Genomic DNA, 24,170 nt, shown 5'->3' on the forward strand with positions numbered 1-24,170 from the left:
GGTGAGGCTAGACCTTGGTCTGACCTGCGTCCTCACCAGCTGACAGGGGCTGTTCTGCTTCCACATTTGGGTCTTTAGGAACACGGAGACTCCTCAGACCGGTGTGTGGTCCTATGTGATGAGTGTGTTCACTCTCCTGCTCTGCAATGACCTCGACCCCTGCCCACCCCGAGAGTAACCAGAGGCTAGCATTTGCCGTTTCCTCTCACACTCAGGGCATTTTCCTGTTTCCATGCAATAGTCTTTAACCCAAGACTCTACAGGCAACCAGGCAACTCACCTTACTGCCTCCCGACAATATGGAAGGAAAAGTCTACTCTCGATAAAACCTTTCAAATAACTTAAAAATCTAAATGTTATAGACTGGCAAAGAAAAAAAAAAAAAGCCTGTTTCATTGAACGCCAAATCCATGGCGGGGTCAGGGGAACGTCACTAAGCAATCGCCCTGCCCTGCTAAAGCTATCCTATGTTTAAAAAAAAACAAAAACAAACAAACAAAAAAAAACACCCGCATTCATAACGACCACCCTTCCAGGAGAGAAACTATTCTGTTCTGAACTACTGTCACTGAGTCAACAGTTGCTGCCCTGGGCCCAGTACTGAGGAACAGGCTGAGAGCTGGCAGAGGCCCATGGGTGGGCGGGAGGCCCACTGGCCAGACAGGGCTCAGGCTACAGTTGCAGCTATGGGGGAGGGGGGAGGGGCGGGCAGGAGGGGCAGGAGGAGGCCTGGGCATGGCCGCACAACCCACTGGAACTCCCCAGCCATCACTGTCTCGGAGACCGAGACAGTTCCAGACGGGGCTGCTGATGGTGGCACTTCAGGTGGAGAAGACAATCCCCTAAGCAAAACAGAACTGTCCCAGTTGCAGACACCCAACCCCGCGGACACGGGGTCCCACCTGCAGCAGGGGCGTGTGCACGTGGGACACCACGTGGGGCAGCCGCCGCCACTCGCGGATGGCTAGGCTGCTGGCCATCTCCACCAGGCGCTCGATGAAGCTGAGCTGCTGCTCCTCGGGGTGGCAGATGGCCAGGTAGCCGCGGTACATGTTCACCTTCCACGCCATCTCCTTGGGGCAGCTGACCTCCACCTGGCAGGACAGAGCGAGGCCAAGGCATCAGAGGGACGAACAGCAGACGCGCCAGACCATCGCGGAGACTAAGTGGAGGAGGGAGTGCTCTCTGGGGGGCAGCTGCACTGCCGCTCCTGGGTACGGGGCGGCTGCTTAGCCACTTCCGAGCCCCACAGGTCTGCCCAGCGACCACGGGCCTCCACCTCCCCACAGCTCCCAGGACAGGCCAGGCTCCTCATGCGACGCCAGGGGCCTGAACCTGCCACTTCGCACCGTCACTGGACAACGAGCTAGCAATCCGTGAGACTCAAGAGCTGGGAACGATGTGGGAACGGTGGGTAACGACCCCTCCTGCCCGCACGCCGGCCTGCCCCCCGCCAGGAGGCGTCCCGTGGGCGCTCACCTGCACCAGTGCCTCCTTCATGGCCGTCCAGTTGGACACCCGCCAGGCACACTCCAGCACCAGATACGGATTGATGTGGCCCTTGGACTGGCCGTACTCAGTCAAGGCTTCCCACTGGTTCAGCTCCTTAGAGCACCTGCAAGACCAAACCCTCAGTCACCCTCAGACTGGCAGGCTGAGAAGGGCAGGGCCCAGGGACAGAGACAGAGGACACTCTCCCCGGCATGCAGGACAAGGCTTCGGAGAGCACCAAGGCTGACCGAGCACGCGTGGCCAGCTTCTGCAGCGGACACGCCAGGCTCTCGGCTCTGGGTGTGGCCTCTGTTTGTTGAGAAAGCCACGTGGTGGACGGGAACCAAACCAACGGCAGACCCTGCACGGGTGCGGGCGCGGCCCCACCCACCGGATCCAGTGGTCCTCCCAGAGCTGGTACTCCGGGAAGATGGCGGGGGACGCGCTGCTCCGTTCGTGCTCCTTCTTGGCTTTATCCATGGCTTTCTCGTAGGACTCCTGGGCCTAAAGGGGAGAATGCCATCAGCCTCTGCTCGGCAGGAGCCTCCCTGTGGCCACTGCTCCTCATTTACTCAGGCTGGCTGGACCACGAGCTGGGGGCACCCCCAGTTCTTTCCCTGAGCACAGAGGGCGTCTGAACCCCACGCGGAGCAGAGCAGTGCCCTGGGGTGAGGCTGGTCCTGCAGCCACAGGCCACAGCCCGGCTCATGCCTCTGAGTGTCCTACCACGGCCGAGGGCCGTGTCTGGGGACTGCGGCCGGCAGCACTGAAGGCCACGACAAGGACGAAACGTGAAGCACCGAACGCAATCCACCTTCCACTCCCAACCGACAGCGGTGGGCTCTAAGTGCCGTTGCCCTAGCAGCTCACAGAGAAGGATCGAGACTGGGTGTGGAATGGCACAGAGCTTCCCCCTCAAGGATGCTACCACTCAAGCTCTTCTAGAGCAGGACAAACAAACATGCCCGACTAAGACCTCAGGGCCGGGTAAACGGCCCGAGGCCAGCAGCAGGCCCTGTACACATGGGACCTGAGCTGCACCCCGGCACCACGCAGGGAGAGACGCCGAGGGCTGTGGGCGGCACCTGCTCAAAGAAGCCGTGCTGCTCGTAGGCGATGGCGCTGGCCGTCTCCGAGTACTTGCAGCGTTTCTGCCACAGGCCTGCCCACATGTCCTCCTCCTGCAGCAGCGAGTAGAGCTCCGCGAGCGAGTCCAGGATCTCCTGCCAACACAGCAGGGACTGAGCGCGGGGCAGCGAGACGCCCACCGCCGCCCACAGAGCCACCTCTCCACGCTCTAGCGAAAATCGCTTGGGGGCTGGGGTGAGCCCGCGGGGGCCAGGCACATGCTCCGCATGGCAGAGGCTGGGGTGCAAACCCCGGCATCACCCTGAGCCCGGAGTCACCAGCCAGGGAGCACCCCCAGGGGGCAGACGGGAGGCCTCACCTGCTGAGGCGGCGTGATGCTCTCCTGCTCGTAAAACTCTGTGGTCTGCTTGGGCTTGATTTGGAGGCTCAGGCCCTTCTCGAAGGCCTGATGCTCCAGCATGAGCGTGGAGCGGAACCAAAGGTTGTGCGTCTTGCCCAGGTACTTGAGCACACAGGGCCGGATGGGAATGGGCGGGACGCACTGGGACATGGCCTCCACGAAGCAGTTGAGCGCGCTGGGCTGGCAGTCCCGCTGCACCTGGTGGCTGCCGCTGCACAGGAACGGGCTGATCTCCCCGGCCAGCGCCTGCGGGCGAGAGCCCAGCCCAGGAACACGGTCACAGCAGGCCCCGCCTGCAGCAGCTCTGAAAGCCTGTGTCCCCCCGCCCCCCCATATTCATCAGAAGTGCTGCTGCCCGAGGCCCCGCCCACTCACATGCTGCTGCCGGTCCGACAGGATCTTCCACAGCCGCGGGAACAGCTGCACCCACGTCTTCTCGGCCAGGGTGGTAGAGATGTGGCACAGCTGGACGAAGGCGCTGAGCAGGGCCCCCGTCTGCGAGAGAGAGAGAGAGAGAGAGAGAGAGAGAGAGAGAGAGAGAGAGAGAGAGAGAATGGCTGGGCCCAGCCATGCGGACTCCCAGCTCCATGTTCCTGCCCGCGGCTGCCCCTCTGCCCAAATGTGCCTCCCGTTCCCGGCTCTACGGAGCCGAGGGGAACAGGTTCAGGTGCCAGCCCCACGGGGAGCCTGGCCCCCGCTGTGGAGTCACAGGTCAGGGCTCCATGATACACCAACAGAACCATCTGGCCCAACACCCCAAAACACAAAGCTGGGAAAGAGAGCTGGAGAGAAAGAACAGGGGGCCAGAGCAATAGCAGAGTGGGGAGGGGTATTTGCCTTGCACGCGGCCGACCCGGGTTCGATTCCCAGCATCCCATATGGTCCCCCGAGCACTGCCAGGAGTAATTCCTGAGTGCAGAGCCAGGAGTAACCCCTGAGCATTGCTGGGTGTGACCCAAAAAAACAAAAAAAAACAAAACAAAAAAAAGAACAATAAAAGGTGCACGTGGGGACCCTGGCTCAGTTCTCAGCTCCCCAGGGGGACTCGGGTAAACCCCACACGGCATCCTCTAGCCCCTCTGCCTCCTGTTTACGACTTGGAGACCCAGAGATGAGGAGAGAAGCGTCACATGCCACGTGGGAACAGGGAGCAAGAGACCCCTCAGGCCGTGCGCCCCAACCTGGGACTGGCCTGGCTCACTGGTGCTCACCTTCACCTCACGGAGCGTGTCCAGAAACTTGTCATGTCTGTTGGTCAGCATGTGCAGCTGGTTCCCGATGTCCTTCTCGGAAAGCTCTTTAGTTTTGGGGGTGCTGGTCTGATCCCCGGGGGCCAGTTCGATGTCTATCTCCACATCCTGGAACACACGTCAATGCACCTCAGGACGTCAGCTAGTTAAAGGAAACCCCCACGACGCGACTGAACAGAAACCCGCGTCCACTTTCACCAGGAAGATTTTGGTGCTCCGGGCGCAGACGCCACAGCCTGCCATGTCCATCCACACGAGGCGCAGCCCAGCTGCCTGCACTCAGGTGCCTCAGTCTATAGTGCTCGCCCCAAGGGGACTCATACTCTCTACTCTGCCTCAGGCGCTGGGAAGTCCCACGTCAGCAAGCCACACCCCAAGCCAAAGCTGTCAGTGTCTTGGCACGTGCCCTGGGCAACAGATTTACGCCAATGGTGACCACGTGTTTCCCACAGCCGATGTGGGTCAGCGAGGTGACTTGGGGGGGAGAGTGGCTGCCTCCCATGAGGGAGCTCCAGAAGGACAAGAGGACGGAAGGACCGAGGGGTCTGGTGCTCAGCGGCGACTCCTGCAGCACCCTGACCGGGCAGAGGTGAGGCTGTCTGCACGGTAGCCCCAGGGCACCGCGAGCACCGGTGACGCATAGCCCAGCAGCTCCCTGAGACTCGGGCCGTGCCTCCTGCTCTGCTGGGCGAGGCCTGGCAAGACCCACGGCAGGGCCATTTTCTTTGAGCACATCGAGGAGACCCGGAGCGGGCGAGGGGGCAGTGCGGTCCCACCCTCACCTCCTCCTTGGACTCGCTGTTCTCACGCTCCCGTGGCTCCTGCTTCACGTGTGTGACCATGGCGAAGGCCGCGCGGTCGTGGCTGTCGGCCAGGTTGATGACGTTGGTGATGGAGGGGAGCATGGCTCCCTGGCAGCTGGTCCCAATGGGCGTGCCCTTCTCACACACGGCCAGGAGCAGCTGCAAAAGACGCTTATCAATGGACGTCGGGATACGGGGGCACAGCCCGCGGCTCCCGTCCTCTCGGGATGGTCCTGTGGCAGCTTCCCTTCGCGGCTCCCATGCACATGGTCCAGCCCGGCGACGCACCACCCACTTCCTCAGCCCATTAGTGGGGCTCCCAAGACTTGTCCACAGAGCCCACCCTCCGCGCCTCCCCCTGGCACCTACACATATGCACGCCCCACCCTCACAAGGGCCTATCGTGGGCCAGCACTAGGTGGTGACCTCAGGGGCAGGACAAGCCCAACACCAACACACACAAACTCCCCGGTGGTGGCACTAGTGTCAAGGAATTATGGCTGCAAACAGAGCCCGCACTCCCGGGGCAGCACGGCAGGGACCCAGGAGGAGAGGAGCCGGGCGGCATTCAGAGGGCAGGGCTGGCTGGTCAGCCGGAGCCAGCAACATCCCTGCAGACTAGATTTCTATGCTGGACACCACGGAAAGGAGTGGCATGAGCCTTCGATCTGGATGGGAAAGGCTCCCGGGCAGTGCTCGGGGACAGGGGGCCACTCTTGGCAATCCTGTCAGCACATGGGGCAGCTCCAGGCTCGGCTCTTCAGCACTGGACCTTCCCAGGAGGCCAGGCAGCGCCGGAGACTGAAGCCGGGTCCTGCAGACACTCCCCAATACTTTATCTCCTGCCATCTGCTTACCAAGCAAACTGTAGTGGGTGTCTTGCTTCCATCCCCAGATCACAAGGAGCGGCCCTCACCCCCTCCCACCAACAAAAGGCTGAAAGTGCAGACAATAAGCCTTCCAGAGCACACAAACAACTTAGGATGCTTTTCCCAGTGCTGAGATCAAACCTAGCGCTTCCCTGCTAAAAGGCAAGTGCTCTACCCGTGAAATAACATCCAAGTTTTAGAAAACGAATCTCTTATTAAAATACTGAAAGTCACTCAAAACACAAAACCTCCAAGAAAATAAGGCTTTCAGCCTTCCTTCCTCCAGACGTTAAAAGTTTTATGGCAGAGTTTTTTGTTGGGTGAGGGGGGCCACACCCGGCTATGTCTGGGGATTACAACTGGCTCTACACTCAGGAATCCCATATGGCTCGGGGATCTTATGGGATGCCGGGGACCAAAGTCGGGTCTGCTCATGCAAGGAAGCACCCCCCCGCCCTCCCTCCACCCCACTATTCCATCTCTCCGGCCCTGTGGCAGAGGTTTCTAAGGCATCTTAGCAGGGACTCCAGCCCCTGGAGTGTCCCTCAGTGGGGGCTGAGCTGACCCACCTCGATGCACTGCTTGACCCAGAAGTGGTTCCCCATGGCCTCCCAGTTCTGCGAACAGGTCAGGTACAGCAGCCGCTCGTACACCCGGCGCTTCATGGAGTTGTCAAAAACCTCGAAAAACTTCGCCCTGATGAGCGGCTGGGCACAGCGCAGGCCGGAAAGGAAGGCGGGCTCGAGCTTGGCCGTCAGCTCACTGCCAGACAGAGTCTCATCCCTGTGACCAGAAACAGCACAACAGGCTTACGCGGGGTGGAGGGCGGCCAACAAGACGTGCTGATGACCCCCCCCCCCCCCCCGCCCCAGTGTCAGGAAAGACACGGCCCCAGGAACCTGCGCGGCCCATGCAGCGCTTCCAGGGGCCTTTTGCGCCCCCCCACCCCCAACAGTAAAGGGTTCACTACTGTATGTGGCATTCACAGCTCTGTACACAAACGAATACTTTTCTTTCTTTCTTTTTGGGCCACACCAGTGATGCTCAGGGGTTTTCCTGGCTCTGTGCTCAGGAATCACTCCTGGCGGTGCTCGGGGGACTCTATAGGATGCCGGGGATAGAACCCAGGTCAGCCGCATGCAAGGCAAATGCCCTCCCCACTGTGCTATTGCTCCAGCCCCACAAATACTTACTCTTTAAAGATTTAAGAAGCTATGCTATGTTGGCTGGTTAGAAAACATAAGAACAATATTTGATTAATCTGTAATACCTGTAGACATAATTAACAAGGTCTAAAAACTGGGCATTTAATTCAAGGTCTTCAGGGAAGCGTTTTTCTATGTAGGTCATCATTTTCACAAGCAATATGGATTTCTCCCGGAGAGTAGGTGTCTGTGAAAACAAAATTTTTTTTTTTAAAGAAATGTCAATAAAGACGTGTGAAAGTTCAGCAGTCACCTGCTCTGCTACCTGTTAAGTTACACACGTTCTTCAGGTAAAATAAGAAAAATAGAAAGTTAAATGCCTCTATCTTTGGGTGCTTAAATCAACACCGATAAAAACGCATTTTCCTTGGGGTTCTAGCTCATTGTGAGAGAAAGTGACAGCCAGGCAAAGCAGAGCCAACTGTCACTGCTCACCAGCAGTCCCTCACTATCAGTGTTACTGCTAGAACTATTCACAGAGTTCCCTTTCCCACCATAAAAGAGTAACAAGATAATTTTAACAGAAACAGAGTCACATTAAGATGATTAGCCAGTCAGCTCAAATTTCTAAAAACAGTAAAAAAAAAAGGTAAAGGTAAAGGCCCTCCCGTTGATCGTCGATTTGCTCGAGCGGGCCCAGTAACGTCTCCATTGGAGACTTTGTTGTTACTGTGTCTGGCATATCGAATACTCTCGGTAGCTTGCCGGGCTCTCCGAGAGGGGCGGAGGAATCGAACTCGGGTCGGCCATGTTGGCCGCTTGTAAGGCGAACGCCCTACCCGCTGTGCTATCGCTCCAGACCCCCCCAAAAAAAAAAAAGAAAGAAAAACCTTTAGATGCAAATGGCAAAAACAAAAACCAACCCAAAAGAAATAATAATGATAATAATAATAATAATAAATAACAGAAGACCCAGAAATAGACTGGAACAAAACAAATAGAAATTTAAAAAAAAAACACCATTTTGTGTCAGAACTTTCTAGAAGAACTGAGGGGGCAGCTTCTGAAGTGCCTTCCACACACCAGGACAGTCACTTAGGCACACAGCACTCCACTTACCTGATTGGCTGCCATCGGGGAGTTATTTTTCACCCATTCTTCCACGATTTTAACCACAGCGCGAAGGATCTTGGCATCCGGAGACTTCTCAATGAGGGAGGTAAGGATGGCCTGGATGAAGTTCTTCCTCATCTCCATGCTCATCACGGCCAGGCGTGTCTTCACCAGCTCCAGGCTCAGCATCACCAGCTCGCTCGTCCCTGGCCATGCAAAGACCACGCCGTGGTGACTCTCCCACCCGTGAGACACAGTGAAGGAAACACAGAGCTGATGGGGCCAGAGCAACCGAGTCCCAGGGCATGTTCATGGCACGTGGCCACCAACCAGCCCTCACTAGGGTCCATCACCCCCAGACCCTCCGCGGCCCACAGCTTAGGTCTGGAATGTGCAATTTAACACTTCTTCACAATAGCACCTCTGATGGAGCAATCTGTTTTTTAACAAAATAAGCTGGTGAATGTATCAAGTCACATAAATGTTCGACCACTCTAAAAATCCCTTCATTCTGGCATTCATGCAACTTAAAAGTAGTCATTTAGAACACTGAGAGTCTTGGCTTGTTCTCCAAGCCCACGTTTGTCCCCTTAACAGCATACTCGTCACTGTTTCTCTTTCAAGCTTGTCTTTCAAGCTTGTGTTCTCTCTTGAATCTATTTCCTCTTCCTCGTCTTGCTAAGCAAGTTTTGCTCAATTAAATCTTGCTTGACTTAAAAAAACAAACAAACCAATCAGCTCAGACCCTCACTGCTGAAGAGGAAGGATAAGAAACCACAGGCAGTAATAGGAACTCGTTCGCTTTAGAACCTGACTGCAGTCAATGCCCTTCGGGTACCGGAGCTGCGTAAACACGGGGAAGCCCACACTCATCACCTGAGGTCGCTTCTGTGCTCCCGGAGGCCGCTTGTGGGTTCAGATGCTCCCGAACCATCTTCTGGAGGGAGCGCATGAAGACCGAGATGAGCCTGTCGATGTAGCTCGGGTTGTTGCTGCAGGCCGACTTGAGGATCATGAGGGTCCCTGAAACAGAGGAAGGGCAAGGGAGTGTGGCTTTTTCCAAGTTAAGAAATTTTGAGAAATGTGTGCAAAATTGAAAAATGGGCAATATGACAAAAGCACTAATTCCTAATGTCAACATACACTTTTACATGGCACATTCTACATATCAGAAGCACAGTATTTTCAGACTAGAGAAATAGTGCAAAAGGTGAATGGAACACAGGCTTCATACGCAGGAGGGCCGGGTTTGATCCCTGGCACCACATACAGTCCCCGTGAGCATGGATCAACCCACAGCACTGCCAGGTATAGTCCGAACACCCAGACACCACAATCCAAGAAAGCGCTATGCTCTCACTCCTAACTTCTGATGATCTCTGCATCACCACGATGAGGTGTTTTCGTGAATTCAGCAGAAACAAGATTCCGCCACCTTTACTCCTGGCACTCGCTTTAGTTTAAGACAGACAGACATCTGAGAGACATGCTTTGCCCTGTGATATGTTTGGGCAATAAGGGAAAAACAACTTTCGTCTTGGGGCTGGGGATGTGGCTCAACAACCCGGCTCTCACTGGACTTGGACTCAATCCCTGGCATCACAAAAATAAACATCCGATTTAAAAACAAAAAATGCTGGGGGCTGAACAGCAAGTCCCACGTCTAAGGAGAGCATTTGCTCTGTGCCCAGTCCACCCGGGTTCGATCCCCCACACGGTCTCCTGAGCTACCGGGAGTGATCACTGTGTGCAGACCCAGGAGGAAGACCTGGGCGGGTGGGCAATGGCTGGCCACTCCCTGGGACCTGGGCGGGTGGCCACTGCACTGAAACCGTGAGGGAGAAGGTGGACGGTCAGGTGGGACAGGCAGAATGCAACGCAGCCACAGGCGGCAGAGACAAGTGAGGGCACTCACCGAAGAGCTGGGAGGGGTTGGCGCTGGTGGCCTTCTCGTAGCTGGTCAGGCCCTCGTAGATGACCTTCCCAACCGCCGCATACAGGCACTCCAGCTCCTCGTGCTTGGAGGCCACGCTGGACGTACCTGCAACACAAGTGCGCCCATGGCCTCCACCACCTTCACAGCGACCCAGGGTGAGCTGTGCCCCAAGGGACCCGCCTGACACTGCACATGCTGGGGGGGGGGGAGGGGTTTGTGGAGCTAGGTGCCAGCCTCTACCGTGCCGAACCGTGCCGGAGACACTCACCCAACGTCCCCAGGCGGTCCTGCCAACTACACCACACTGCAAAGGACCCTCCCCCTCCTTCACTTCTCGAACCCAGAGCCTCAGACACGCAGGGCAGGGGTTGCGCCACAGAGCCAGAGCCCCACCCCCCAAGTACTCTGCCACCTCAACACACTGTTGTGAGGAGCTGACAGAAATAAAAGCAGACAGATCCCACCCCGCTGCCAGGCTCCCGTCGCCCATTTTCTTAAACCTGTGGCTGACAGTGCAAGGGCAGGGGCTCTCCGTGGACGGCCCCATCCCCACCCCGCAGGACTCAGGGCGGAGGCGCCCAGGAAAGACCTACTTGGCTCCGTGGGGAAGATGCTCATGAGGCGCGAGAGGAGGCTGTGCACGGCCCGCAGGACTTTGGTGTTCCCGCATGTCATGCAGGCGGCAATGCCGCGCTGCAGCGGCTTGAAGCTGCTGAGGATGGCGGGCGACTGCAGCACCGTCAGCAGGAAGCTCAGCACCTCCAGCCCCGTGCAGATGTTCCCGTAGTTGACCTGATTCGGCTGCTCCTGAAACGGACGCACAGTAAGGACTCCACGTACTCCGTCGGGCAGACGGGAACGGACAGAGCACTTGGAATAGGAGGACCACGAGGGCGTAGACACAGATGCAGAAAGCAGGGGTCCTGTGTTTTAGTCAACAGCGTAGGTTTCCAAGATGTTTCTTCTTTATCAAGTTTCTGGGCCCAGCCAGCTGTGCTCAGGTGGGTCTGGGCTCTGTTCAGGGACCAGCCTGGCAGTGCCCAGGGATGCCGGGGATAAGATCAAAACCAGGCTGGCTGCATGCAAGGAGAGTGCCCTACCCGCTGTACTATCTTTCCGACCCCTCCAAAATGTTTCTTTAGATAAATTTGCTATGGTTCAAACCTCTGCAGAGTTAATGGAAAAAAATAATAAAAAGTAGTGGTTGTTTCATTTTAATTCATTTTGAAAATTACTAGACTCTAGTCTAAACAAAGCAATCATTGCAGTGAATTTTGCGCTCCTCCTCTAGTCTTTTTACCTTTTTTTTTTTTTTTTTTTTTTGCTTTTTGGGTCATACCCGGCGATGTATAGGGGATACTCCTGGCTCTGCACTCAGGAATTATTCCTGGCATTGCTCGGGGGACCATATGGGATGTTGGGAATCAAATCCAGTTCGGTGGTGTACAAGGCAAACGCCCTCCCCAAGGTTGCTCCAGCCCCTCTTTTTACTTTTAGTTGGAAACATTTTTTATTTTGCAAAATGGATCCCTAAGCTTAGAGTCAGGAGCAAGTCATAAATATAGCCAGGTGTTCAGCCCCCCCCCCACCAAAAAAAAGAAAAAACAACAAAAACCGTTTTTAGCTGACATTTGTGAAGAGGCCAGCATCTGTGGGCCTTGTGCAGGAGAAGAACCAAGTCCTGAACCACAGCCTCCAGACAGGCCTCTGGGCAGGGGACACAGGTCCTGCCTTGCCACACACAGCAGTGACCATCCTTTATCAGCCTTGTCTATAATAAAATTATTCTAGAATGATTCTTTCCACATGACCGGGAAGCTAAGACGGTGCCGGTGCCGGGTGCCGGGACAGCAGTGACACAGATGCAGAGAAAGCACAGTAGGAAAAACAAAAAGCAGAGCACAGAGCGTGTGGCAGAGACCAACCCTGCTCAGTAAAGCTCCTTTTCTGCGGTTTATACACACACACGTGGGGCGGGGTCCTTCCCGGGACCCTGGGAGTGGCAGGAAGTCAGAGCCAGGGGCCTGTGGTCTGGAGACGGGGCTGCTGCCGTCACTCGGGAGCCACGTCCCGCAGGAGAGAATCGCAGATCCTCAGGGAGGAGCGAAGAGGCACGCAGCCAACTGGCAAGTCATGTACCCATGCGGCTGCAGCTCGGAGGGCTGCTCCCCACCGTATCAGAGTGCAGGCCGAGGGGCCGGCCGGCGTCCCGGACACGCGGCAACGCCTTCTGGGGGCTCACAGGGCCTCACAGGCCAGACGCTGGGCCTCCTAAGGCCATCAGGCAGCCCCAGAACTGAGTTATGCCGTAGTAATGAGAGGGATCAGGCAAGAGACATGATTTAACAGATGCCGGAAAATTTAAGGAGGACGGCACTTCCATCCACCAAAGCAAAACCCAGAACACATGGCACTCACGCCGCTGCCTGACGACAGAAGGCTCCCAAGGAGCCTGCAAGGTACGGAGAACCACTCTGTCTGCAGAACGCCTGACTGCGCTGGAGCCCGGGCACGTGCCCCCGAGTCTTAAAAGCTGAATTTCAGAACCAAACTTCCTTCCTGCTACTGGCAGCCAAAGATGAAGCGGAAGACAATGAGGCCGAGGCCGATCCGGGGGACACCTACCACGCTCATGAGCAGCTTGTCAAACCACTGCAGCTTCAGTTCTGACTTGCACCACATGTCAGGCCTCAGGGCTGTCTTCAGCAGCGTCACACAGCGCCTGGACAGCAGCTCCCCAGGAGAGCCCGCGGTGCTCGTGCTGTCATTCACCTGCAGGGACACACACTCTGCTCACCTGTGCCCACTTGGCCCCGCCCCTCGCCCTCGGGACCCTCCCCTGCAGCCCCCCACGAACAGGCCTCGCACACTGCAGCCAAGGGCCAACACTAGACACAGTATGTGGAACTCTTCAACTTCGAAAGACACACAATTTTTCTTTTTTTTTTTTCTTTTTTTTTTTTTTGGCTTTTTGGATCACACCTGGAAATGCTCAGGGGACCATATGGGATGCTGGGAATCAAACCCGGGTTGGTCGCGTGCAAGGCAAACGCCCTACCCGCTGTGCTATTGCTCCAGCCCTGACACAATTTTTCTTGGTGACTATGAAAACAAATGTAAGATATCCAAATTAAAAAAAGTATCATTTGCTTTCTGGGAATATGAAAACAGAAAGCTAGAAACACTCCAGGGGTCAATAAGCCCAAGTCACAAAGCACGTGCATGGCTGGAATCACTCAGGCTGCTACACCCTCGGGAGACGCAGAGCTCGAAGGGAATGTGCCGGGGTGACGGAGCCACCCCTGGCCACCAGTGCCAAGAAGCCATCGATGATGAAACACACCATCGTTTTGTTCAAAACCATACAAACACGCAGCTGTCAAACACGAGCACGCCGGCCCCGCTCACCTGGCAGGCCACGCGGATGAGGAAGTTGACCACCGTGTCCGTGTGCTGCTTCTCGATGGGCTTGGCAAGCAGCGAGTCGGCTCCCGGCAGCGACTGGCTCCGCCCGAACACCTGGGAAGGCCAGCGAGTCCCCAACACGTCCCACCCCGCAGGCCCTCTGGGCACTGGGGACAGCAGAAAGCCCGAGTCTCTGCCAAGGGAGGCTGGAGGAAAGGGGGCGCGTGTCTGGGCGAGGTGAGCCCAGCAGAGAAGAGAGCGACTGTGGGCAGGACAACCAGGGCACAGGCAGGGACCTTGGGCCAGGCCCATGGGCTGAGGAAAGTCCTGGTCACTGGCAGATGGAGGGGGACGCGGACAGTCCAGAGGCTGAAGAACCAAACAGCCAAAACAGGAGCAGCCCAGGGAACCGCAGAGTGAAAGCTCCCAGGGCCCAACCAGCCCGGCATCCCGGGAGACCCTCGGAGGTCGCCCTGGCGGGGCGCGTGCCCCCGAGCTCCTCCTGGGGATGTGTGAGGGATGCACCCCGCAGGACGCTCAGATCTCGCCCCTCCACCCTGCCCCCTGCCCCGGTGTCTTACCGCGCTGATGGCGCCCGTGGCTGTCCGGAAGCGCTTCACTTCCTGCGCCGAGTCCACCGACAGGCCCCTCTTGATGGACGAGGACACAGAGCTCACACCCTCGCCGCTGGAGCTGGGGTCCACGTCCGAGTCCGGCTGCAACAACACACACCGATCCTCACCGCCCGTGTCCCGGGCAGTGTCCAGACCCCACCGGAGACAACACGGCAGGGCGGCCCCCCACACCTGCTGGTCCTTGATCCGCTGCAGTTCCCACTTGATGACCACTTCGGACAGGTCCACAGCCAGTCTCCGCTGCTCGATGGTGACGCTGGGCGTGAAGCCCAGCCGCTGCATGGCGCTGACCATGTGCTGGACCAAGTGGTGCCGGACCGGGTAGTACACCTGGGGGCAGGGGCTGGCGTCACGGGACTCGGGCCAGGCCCTGCACACACACACCCCCACGTGCCACATCCCCTCACCCCCAAGCACACCTGCCAACCTTGCATTCACACTATGACTGGTAAATGAGAAACACTTGCTCCCTTAGCTGTGTGCTGAGGTGGCATCACCCTGACCCCCGCCAACACACTACCAGTATGCGCTGGCCTCTAGTGCTGCCAGTAAAAGTACTAACACTGAGCAATCTGGGTAAGTGAGCCTGCCTCACACATGCCGAACTGTGGAAATTACTCCCTCAGAGCTTGGGCCAACGCCAGCAGCAGAGGCCCCATCCCAGAGAGTAGAGGGAAGTTTCTGGCTCCATCCCTTCTCCTCTCCACGAAGCCCCTGCAGCAAACCTCCTCCATGGCAACCAACCCCAGAGAGTGGGTGAGCGACCAGGGAAGTCAACAACAACTTCCCTTGGCAAGTCGCAACATCCGGAGTGAATGGGGCGGGGGGGGGGGGGGGGGGGGGGGGGGCGGCACACCTGAGGAACCACCCTCCACGCCTGCTGACCAAGCACTGACCGACACGGCAAACGCCGTCTTCCAGGAACAGTGTGCCTGGGGATCATCTTCCCAAACCACCCCCTGGTGAGAGAGCCCCCCCACCACCACCACACACACACACACACACACACACACACACACACACACACACACAGGCGAGGGACCAGGAGCACCAAAGCACCAACGATGCCCCCAGGTACAGGATGGGTCCCGTGGCTATGGCCCCCTCCCCCACCCTCTACCCCACCCCCGCTTCCCACCCACCTTGAAGTGCTGCACAATGAGATGCAGGATGTGCACCAGCTGCGGCACTGTGTGGCCCTCCTCCACGATGATCTTGCGTGTCCAGTGGGTCAGCATCTGGTGCCCGTCCTCCATCCTGGCCGGCACTGCCGGGGTCAGGATGGCCATGGCCTGCCTCACGATGGCGCGCGCCTCCATGGCGTGGGCCTTGAGGAGGCTGTGGAACACCTGGAGGGGGAGGGGAAGTCCCATGAAGCCAGCAGTCGTGTGAGGCCCGGACCCCTACTCCCTACCCTGGGGCACTTGGCAGGACGCCCCGGATCAACCCCAGGGCCCGCACTGAGTCTGTGCTCACGCTCTGCATTTATCTCCCACCCAAGGGAGGAGCTTTACACAGAAGCCTGGGAAGACACCTCTGAGCCCACCCTGGGATCACGAAGCTGCTCTCTGGCCCATCCCGATGCTCTGATGAACGAGCACTGGGCGGTGCGCACTCACCCGCCCTCCCCACCACAGCCTGAGCCAAAGGGGCCGCCCTCAGGCCAGGGTTCAGGAGAAGCGGGAAGGTCGGGCTCTGAGAGACAGCATGTGCTGCCGCATATGGGGGCCGGACCACGGCCAAGCGAGAGCAGGACAGCTGCAAACCAGGCTGCGTGCCTGCCCTGGGCGCCGGCGAGCAGAACACACGAGAGACACCATCAGTGGACCTGTGGGAGGGGGTGCTCTGACACCCCCAACATTCACAGGAGACTATCAGAGAACACGGGGGACCAAGTGGAACAGGACGAAAGAACACCTGCCAAAAGCTCACGGGCAGACAGACTGAGCGCCCAGGTGTGTGCTTACATTTGGTTCTGACAGAGAGGAACTAACTCTAGGGCCAAAGGACCTGGGAGTGAAAGAACAAAACCCACCCAAGGCCGCCATCAGCAGCCCCCGGAACCACCGCGGCGGAGCCAGAGCAGCAGGGACCAGCCACCACAGAAGGCCGGGGTGCCCAGGATCCAAACACCCACTGTCTTATTTGCTCTCAGGTGAGGTGGGACCCAGGAGCCAGGGGGCATGAGGTGGACAAAGGAGGCAGCCGTGTTGTCTCAAAAGCAAGACTGCAACGAACAAGAGTGGCACGGCTCGGAGCTGGAGGAGAGATGTGGGGGCCGAGGCAACAGGATGGTGGGGAGGCACTGGGGTTCGATCCCCAGCACCCCATAGGGTCCCCGAGCACCGCCAGCATTGACCCCTAGGTGCAGAGCAGGAGTTGGCCCTGAGCACACCGGGGTGGCCTGAACACCAATAAAAAAGGGAACAAACAGGAGAGCAAGGAGGACACTTGCGTGAGAGGCAGACGGGGACCTTCCCATGGCACCTGGAGGGCTGCAGAGGAGGAGGCCTGGGCCTGCGGGAGCCCATGCACGCACACACGTGCAAGCCAAGGGAAGCCATGCACACACACACACACACACATACACACACACACACACACACACATGCAAGCCCAGTGAATCCTGTGCATACACACACGTGCAAGTCAAGGGAACCCCACACACGCACACACATGCAAGCCAGGTGAAGCCTGTGTGTACACGTGCACGCGCGCGCGCACACACACACACACACACACACACACACACACACGCCAGGTGAGCGCAGCTGGGCAGGAGGAGAAAGCCTCTCACAGTACCTGCAGGACGATTTTCTTGTGGATGGCGAACTTGGCGATGATGTGTGCCAGGAGCAGGTGGCCGCTGTACTTGCAGGCAGGGTCCACGCAGGCCTTGGAGAGCAGGCAGGGCCATGCAAAGGTCATGAGGCGGCGCAGCTTGCTGTTGCGGTTCTTGTTGTTGTCGTGGATGTGGTGGGGCGCGTGCTCCACCAGCAGCGTGGCGTACTGCAGCAGGTAGATGCGCAGCGAGTCCAGCATGTCCGCTTGCTTCTCGGGGTCCAGCACCTGCAGTGGGCGGGCAGGGCTTACTGGCCGCTCTGAGCCCCCACACGGCGGGCAGGGCTTACTGAGCTCTGAGCGCCCCCCACACCTCCCCACAGTGGGTGGGGCTTACTGGCCGCTCTGAGCACCCCACCTACCCAACACCCGCCCCCCCCCCCCCCATGGACGGTGCCCTACAGGTGGCCCCAGCTGGCCCCACCTTGGTTATGAACACGCTGGTGATGCTTTCGGGGTTATCCCCCTCCGGGTTGGGGGGCCCCAAGAGCTGCTCTCCTTCCCCCTTCTCAAAACTGTACAAAAAAGCAGGGTTCAAGATGTGCTGCAGAACCTACAAAAATAACAAATAACAAGAGAGGGGGAAAACAAAGTCAGACTCCTATGGTCGGGCCATCAAGCTAGAACTCAACCCGGAATGTAACAGACGACTTTTCATTAAAGTGACAACTGGGAAAGACATTAGTAACTGCAAAGGGGCCAGAGGGTAGCGCCGGGATTAAGGAAACTGTCAACGCTGGTCTGATCCCAGGCACACGGTCCCAACATTGCCAGCAATATGCCCTGAGCACAGAGTCAAGAGCGGCCGAGCACTGCCAAGTGTGGTCCAAAACACTCCTCCCCCCCACCCCCAGGGTTGTCTGGCTTTAGTTTTCGGTATTTAATTAAAGCACGCGCAATGAAAGGAAGAGACAAAGCTTGGTTTACTCTACGAAGACCTGGGAAGAAACTACTTCCCACACTGGCTCAGGGTGCGTCTGCCTCGTTTCTTCCTCAGTAATAGCATTTCACTCATCACCCAAATGTGTCCACAGACACAGCAGAACAGACGCAGTACCCTCGGTTCCCTAGAAAAATAAGCCCCAACGCCCAGGGCTTCAACAGAATGACAATGGGACTCACCTTAGCCTTGAGTTCATCACCAAAGTTGGGGTCAAGGAATTCGACAAAGCGAAAAAACAAAGCACGCTTCTGGGCAATGCTGTAGTTCTTGGGAATCTCCTCCTCCATGTACTCCTTCAGGAATGTCATGTTGCACAGAAAACGGCCAGTAAAGGCACGGAGCAGCTGGAACAGTAATTCTATGTCTCCGTAATTTCTCCTGAAGGATTGGAACGAGAAATCGGTTATATCCTGGCAAGCGTCCTGTGTACATGCTCTTTAAAGGAACTTGCCCTTCAAAGCTTAAAGTTACAGTCTACTCTCTACAACCAGGCCCGAGTCATCACACCCAGTGAACCACCAAAAGAAGGAACCATGTGACGGGAAGCAGGAAAGACGGACTCACTTGCAGTAACTCAGCAGACAGTAGGCCAGCAGCTTGGGCTCCTTCCAGTTTGTGGCCGCCATGTTCTCCTTCCGGTGCCTTTCCTGGAAGGTCTCGCTTACCCACACGCGTCTCAACTGGCTCACCAGAGAATGCTGGTTGGCAAGCCAGGAGTCGTCGTTCTTAACGATGATGCTGATGATCTGCGGAAGGAGAGAGACTCAGGGGGCTCTGCGCCCTGCCTGCAGGGGGGACCCAGGCTCAGGCGGAGGCCCCGCTACCTTGATGGCCTGGAACTGGAGGTCCAGCCGCATGGTGCTGGGGGAGCCGGGCCGCACAGCCGCCTGCGCGCCACACGGCAGCAGCAGCGTGATGAACCTGTTGGGGTTGGCAGCCAGCACGTCCCGCAGTGGCCTCGAGTCTTTGTGCTTTAGGAAACTCTGAAATAAACGAACAGGTGCTTGAGCCAATCAAAATTCCCAACAGGTAGTTCAGATGACAGAGGCGAACAAAGCCACTGCACACAGCCTAATGGTCTTAGAGCATTTCAGTGCTGAAATCAACATGCTACGTATTCCTATATGTGACATATTCAATGTTTATCATCCGACACTGTCTCTCATGACCAAGATCTCCTTAATTCTCGGAAAACAGTCTTTTACCACCAACTCCAGAGAAAAGATTCCTTAAGCTTGCCAACCCTTCGAAGATTCACATCGGCCAGGTAAGAGCAACCCAGGCCCTCGGGGGCGGCCCTGGTGGATGTCAGCCTGCAGGGACACCGAGACGGCCCCTACCATGAACATCCGGCTCCACTGTGGGTCGTTCAGCGTCGCTTCCATCATGAACAGCTCCACGGTCTGGGACGGATGCCGCGTCAGGAACTTGATCAGAGGCTCTCGGAACGGGCTGCCTGCCTGGAAGAGACGCCGACGCGCTGCAGACTCGCCCTGGCCCCGCCAGGGTGAGGCGTCCAGCATCTGACAGTCATTGATCACGCCACCCAACACCAAGGATGAGGCAGACCAAAGGCTGACGTTAAACAGTTACCTCAATCAACATCGCCCGTTCTGTTTTCATCACGACCTCTAACAGAGGCTTGACCAGAGTCTGAGGCGCCGCCGGGATCAGATGAAAAAGATTTATAATCGCCGAACAGATTTTCATTTCCTATTGAAGAAAACACGAAATTACAAGATAGACCAACAGACTCTGCCAGACAGAGCAACACGACTACGGCTGCCACTACGGTCTAGCTCCATTCACAAGGCCCGCCAACAGAAGCCAAGAGTGAACACGTACAAAGCCACAACTTACCACCCTCCGGACAGACGTGAGCCCTAGGGGAGCAGGCGCCCGTGGGTGTGCACCTGTGGGGCTGCTTGTTCACGCACACGGACAGCGTTGGAAGTTGCCCTGAGCGCCCGGGAGCCCCCAGTCTGTGGGCAGCAGGGGGTCTTCCAGGCGCTACACAGGAAGGGCAGACTTCTTCCACTCTCCAAGGTTAGCACAGGTAAGTCCTAGGGAACTACTCGGTACTTACTCGAAGAATTGGATAGCGACATCGGTGACTGATGCGTGGTGCTAAGTATTTGTCAGCTGGGCTTAAAAGTAAAGCTGACAAATCACTCTGCTGACTCACATGGGAACGTGAGCAACAGGCAGGGCTGTACCCTGCAAGGAGCTCACACAGCTCAGCCCTCAGCCACGTCCCTCAGCCTCCAGCCTCTGTGGGCAACGCCAAAGGTTCTCGGTGCACTCGGGGAGGACTCCTTGACGTTCCAACCCGCCTGCGCGCAAGAGCATGACTCTGAGCACAGAAAAATGGGGAGATAAGCACTGGCCCGAGGGTACCTCCAGCAGCATTCCTGAGTTCTCACAGTTCCTTAGAGCCCAGAGGCAAACGTGCAAGGGGTAAGGAATCAGGAAGTTACCCTTCCGCACCTCTGAGGCGCTGGCCCAGAGTTTCGACATCTTAAGCCAGGATGTTCTATCCGGAGAGTAAAACCTCCCGGGAATGGTACTTACACGTCACAGCCTTTGTTTTCAAAGCAGTGTCATGAAATCACTTTCTGTGGTCTGCAGAAGACCACGGAGATGGGCTGAAAGGTTATCACCCCATTTTACAGGAGAAAGCTCAGAGCATGGCCCCAGCCGCAGTGGCACGGCACAAGAAGGGCCGCGGGGGAGGAGGCCTCGAGTCAAGGCGGGAAGGCAGGTGGGCAGAGACTCCCGACTCCTGGCAGCTAGGACAGAATCCCGGTGGCATTTCCTCTAAGAGGTTGTTAGCTGAGGTCGAAAGAACACTGAGAGCGAAATCCAATCGAATCTTAAGTCATGTTGAGATAGTGCAATTGGACAGGTAGGAAAAAAATCAAAAGGGAAGAAAACAGTCACACATCCTAATGGAAGACATGCGTTGGGCCCGGACAGGTCACGGCAAGGAGGTAGCACGACGTCGCCACACACAGACAGAACGGCTCACTGCATCCAAGGCACAACGCACTGTGCACCACAGAACCACAAGTCACAGCAGAACCAGAACAACAACCACCCGCCTGCGCTCCACTGGGTTCTCACCTCCACCCCTTCCACGGCAGGCTGAACCAAAACAAAAATCACAGCATGAAAAACGGCAACGGAAAGGTCAAAAGGGAAAAGAAAACAGAAACTGTTCTTCACATTGCAAGTCATAAGCTGACTTTTAATAGGTTTTTCTCACCTCAAACTGACAGAATGGAGACAAGGAACATCTCCCGCACTCTGACATGCTCTCCTGAGAAGGGGAGGAAAAGCGGCTGTTTGCTAGGTGCGTTATTGACATTGAGAACGTCCCGAATACTCAGACACAGTCGGGGTTGGGGGGGTTGCACGAGACAGGAAAGACACAAATATCAGAAAGCACGCACACGTGATTAACAGACGCGCCACAGCGGAGAACACCGTCCCCCTGGGGGCCGGCAGACTGTCTCACCTCCCTGGATCAGGGTTTAAGAACCAGAACTTCCGAATGCTTATCAAGGGGGGAACCTGTGAGACCTCGCTGTAGGCAAATACTTGTGCAAGTTTGGTTTCTTTGGAGTGACTCAAGATTTCGTGGTGGTGCTGAGACAAAGCAACTTCTTTGTGCAGCTCCAGTCAGAAGTGGCCAGGTGGGGGTTCTGGCCGCCAGTGAGGCATGTCTGGACCCCCATACCCGAGGCTGGCACAGGACAGACAGCTATCTGCTGACTGGAGCTGTGTGCACGTGTGCTCGTGGATAGACATGTGCACGGACATCCCATAGACGGGGGCCAGCAGTTCCTCTGAAGAGCAACAGCCCTGCAGCACAGGCAGGTGTGATATCCGGATCGCTGGGTCCCTAATACTGAGGGCATTACTGCTATTTGCTGGGTTTTGTTTTGGTTTGGGGATACACTGGGCGATGCTCAGGGCCTACTCCTGGCTCTGCACTCAGGAATCACTCCTGGCAATGCTCGCTCGGGGGACCATCTGGGATGCCAGCGCTAGAACCCGGGTCGGCCGCATGAAGGCAGACAACCCCCCCCCCATGGCCCCCCACTGCTGAGTCACTGTCTCTTCAGCCCCGATTGCCATTGTTTCTAATAGATGACTTAACACATCTTCAGTTAGAATTTCTTCATTATTTGGGGATTCTATCAGCTGAGACAAACTACTTTCTGCCACCGATCCTCTTAAGACTTGTGTAAGAACCATCAGAGCTTGAGAGCAGAGAGGCAGCCTGGCCCCTGGCTGGGCCGTCAAACCGCAGTCCAGGACTGTGGGGCCTGAACGCTACGTTCCCTCTGCAGCTCTGGTCAGCCAGGGAGTCCACGCTGTGTGACCGCGAGGACTCTCCAACACCCAACGGGGCCTTCGCCGCCCCATCAGCCCCTCACCTCAAGGAAGTGGGCTCCCTGGCGCACATGTCTCCATCCACCTGCCAGGCTTCTGAGCAGACACTGGGCGGGTATGAGATGGACGTGTCCACTCTCAAGAGCAGAGGACTCTAAAGTGGACTCTGCCTCCCACGCCTGCACCCCCCCTCCCCCCCCGCTCCTCACTTTCCACTTCGTTTTCCCTGCATATGAAAGTAACAAACCTTTAAAGAGGCCAAGGATGTTCGGTTTAACACCCCGAAACATTTTCAGAATCCCAGACCAGTTTTGCTTAGTGGGCTGCTTAAGAAGCAACGGAAAACAAGACTTACAGGAAAACAAAACACCTGGACACAGAATGGCAAAAACAAAGCATAATAAAGCCGAAAATAAATAAACCCAAGTTGGGATGAAACACAGCATCTGACAAACACAGGAGGACGAGTAGCCACGTTCACCAGGCTCGGAAGAGCTGCAGGAGTTCCCTGCCTACGCCACAGCAGGAAGCGGAATTTTAGGGAAGAATCCCACGGACAGACACTCAACTCACAAATACTTTAGAAAAAGATAACATATACAAATGATTCAGGTACAAAACAGTAAAGACCTTTCTTTTTGTTTCCTTTTTTTTCCCTTTTTTTTTTTGGTTTGAGGCCACCACCGGCAGTGCTCAGGGTTGGTTCCTGGCAGGCTCGGGGGATGAACCCGAGTCACCCGTGTGCACAGCCAGTGCCCTACCAGATGGACCATCATTACAGGCCCAAGGACCCTTCATTTGTGAGAAACAGGCTTTTATGCCAACATCAGATACGTAAGATACTTCAACTAAAGTTGTTCTCCTTCAAAGTGGTGAATGTGTTTCGAGGTAACGATCACTTGTCTCGATCACTTGTCTCTTGGCCAGTCACGAAACTAAGAGAACTGAGGCCTTGACAATCTATAGGTCAGTATTACAGGACGCCAGGTAGCTCGGTGAGGTTCTGTGGCAGGAAGGAGCGGACAGTGGTGGAAGGGACCGCCACGCAAGCACCAGCTGCTAAGAACAATCCGGAACACACTGTATGGACTTTAGAGGGACTAGGGGGAAAAAAATACTAACATTTGACACATCCCATCAACAGAAAAACCAAGTGAGTGAAGGGGAGGCCACAGAGGAAGCCCGGCAGCTCTGCACCCCAGAACACAGCCAGAGGGAGCGAGCAGGGCGGCCAGTTCCTGGGGTGGTGCCCTGCACTAGACCGAGGCGGCATGGGCTACAAGATTCCAGCACCCGCAGGCTCGTCCACCCCCCCCCAAAACAAAGAGGCACTCACGTTCCCGTCGCTCCGCTGGCCCCCTTTGTGCGTGAGGACCACCACTTCCATCCACTTGCGGAGATGTTGCTGTGGAAAGAAACACGTCCTGAGCCACGGGCCGTTCCGCCCTACACACCGGTGTGGCCCCTTCCGCGCCCGCCCCAGCCCCAGCCCCTCCTGTCCCGGGGCCAAAGGGCACTGCCCGCCAGTGCTGCAAGAGCCCAACCGCAACCACTGCAGGACAGGACACTGGCTCGAAGGCCACTTGAAGAGCTGGGAGAGAGTGAGTGCCTGGGGGGAAGCGCCGGCACGCAGTGCTCCAGCCTCACCGCAGTGCTCCAGCCTCACCGTCCAGGCCTGCTCTCAAGCACCCCCGCACCCCAGGGAATCCACAGATTAATTTAGTTTTTGGTTTTCTGGTTTGGGCGCCACTCCCAGCAGTGCTCAGGGGCTACTCCTGAAGGGGCGCCAGGAAGCAAGCAGTGCTGGGGACGGAGCCCGGGACAGACTGCAGACACATGAGTGCACTCTGGC

At 56.8% G+C, this 24,170-nt stretch overlaps 1 protein-coding gene across 1 annotated transcript in view; it reads right to left on the reverse strand.

The window, feature by feature from the left end:
• TRRAP (transformation/transcription domain associated protein) overlaps positions 1 to 24,170 on the reverse strand; it is an 87,308-nt gene that overhangs the window by 17,031 nt on the left and 46,107 nt on the right. The window contains exons 31-59 of the mRNA XM_056128491.1: positions 23,655 to 23,723; positions 21,186 to 21,239; positions 21,044 to 21,064; positions 19,514 to 19,633; positions 19,261 to 19,380; positions 18,745 to 18,903; positions 18,485 to 18,666; positions 18,100 to 18,298; positions 17,402 to 17,530; positions 16,939 to 17,205; positions 15,279 to 15,485; positions 14,308 to 14,466; positions 14,083 to 14,217; positions 13,505 to 13,615; positions 12,722 to 12,868; positions 10,690 to 10,903; positions 10,076 to 10,201; positions 9,037 to 9,183; positions 8,167 to 8,366; positions 7,173 to 7,294; positions 6,472 to 6,685; positions 5,013 to 5,192; positions 4,192 to 4,338; positions 3,356 to 3,475; positions 2,939 to 3,226; positions 2,577 to 2,714; positions 1,883 to 1,995; positions 1,480 to 1,615; positions 903 to 1,094 (exon numbers count right to left, since the gene is read on the reverse strand). Of these exons, the coding sequence (XP_055984466.1) occupies positions 903 to 1,094; positions 1,480 to 1,615; positions 1,883 to 1,995; positions 2,577 to 2,714; positions 2,939 to 3,226; positions 3,356 to 3,475; positions 4,192 to 4,338; positions 5,013 to 5,192; positions 6,472 to 6,685; positions 7,173 to 7,294; positions 8,167 to 8,366; positions 9,037 to 9,183; positions 10,076 to 10,201; positions 10,690 to 10,903; positions 12,722 to 12,868; positions 13,505 to 13,615; positions 14,083 to 14,217; positions 14,308 to 14,466; positions 15,279 to 15,485; positions 16,939 to 17,205; positions 17,402 to 17,530; positions 18,100 to 18,298; positions 18,485 to 18,666; positions 18,745 to 18,903; positions 19,261 to 19,380; positions 19,514 to 19,633; positions 21,044 to 21,064; positions 21,186 to 21,239; positions 23,655 to 23,723 (4,416 nt within the window). The remainder of the gene's footprint in view (positions 1 to 902; positions 1,095 to 1,479; positions 1,616 to 1,882; positions 1,996 to 2,576; positions 2,715 to 2,938; positions 3,227 to 3,355; positions 3,476 to 4,191; positions 4,339 to 5,012; positions 5,193 to 6,471; positions 6,686 to 7,172; positions 7,295 to 8,166; positions 8,367 to 9,036; positions 9,184 to 10,075; positions 10,202 to 10,689; positions 10,904 to 12,721; positions 12,869 to 13,504; positions 13,616 to 14,082; positions 14,218 to 14,307; positions 14,467 to 15,278; positions 15,486 to 16,938; positions 17,206 to 17,401; positions 17,531 to 18,099; positions 18,299 to 18,484; positions 18,667 to 18,744; positions 18,904 to 19,260; positions 19,381 to 19,513; positions 19,634 to 21,043; positions 21,065 to 21,185; positions 21,240 to 23,654; positions 23,724 to 24,170) is intronic.

Source organism: Sorex fumeus, unplaced genomic scaffold, assembly GCF_029834395.1.
Source record: "Sorex fumeus unplaced genomic scaffold, SorFum_2.1 ptg000064l, whole genome shotgun sequence".
Classification (NCBI taxonomy): domain Eukaryota; kingdom Metazoa; phylum Chordata; class Mammalia; order Eulipotyphla; family Soricidae; genus Sorex; species Sorex fumeus.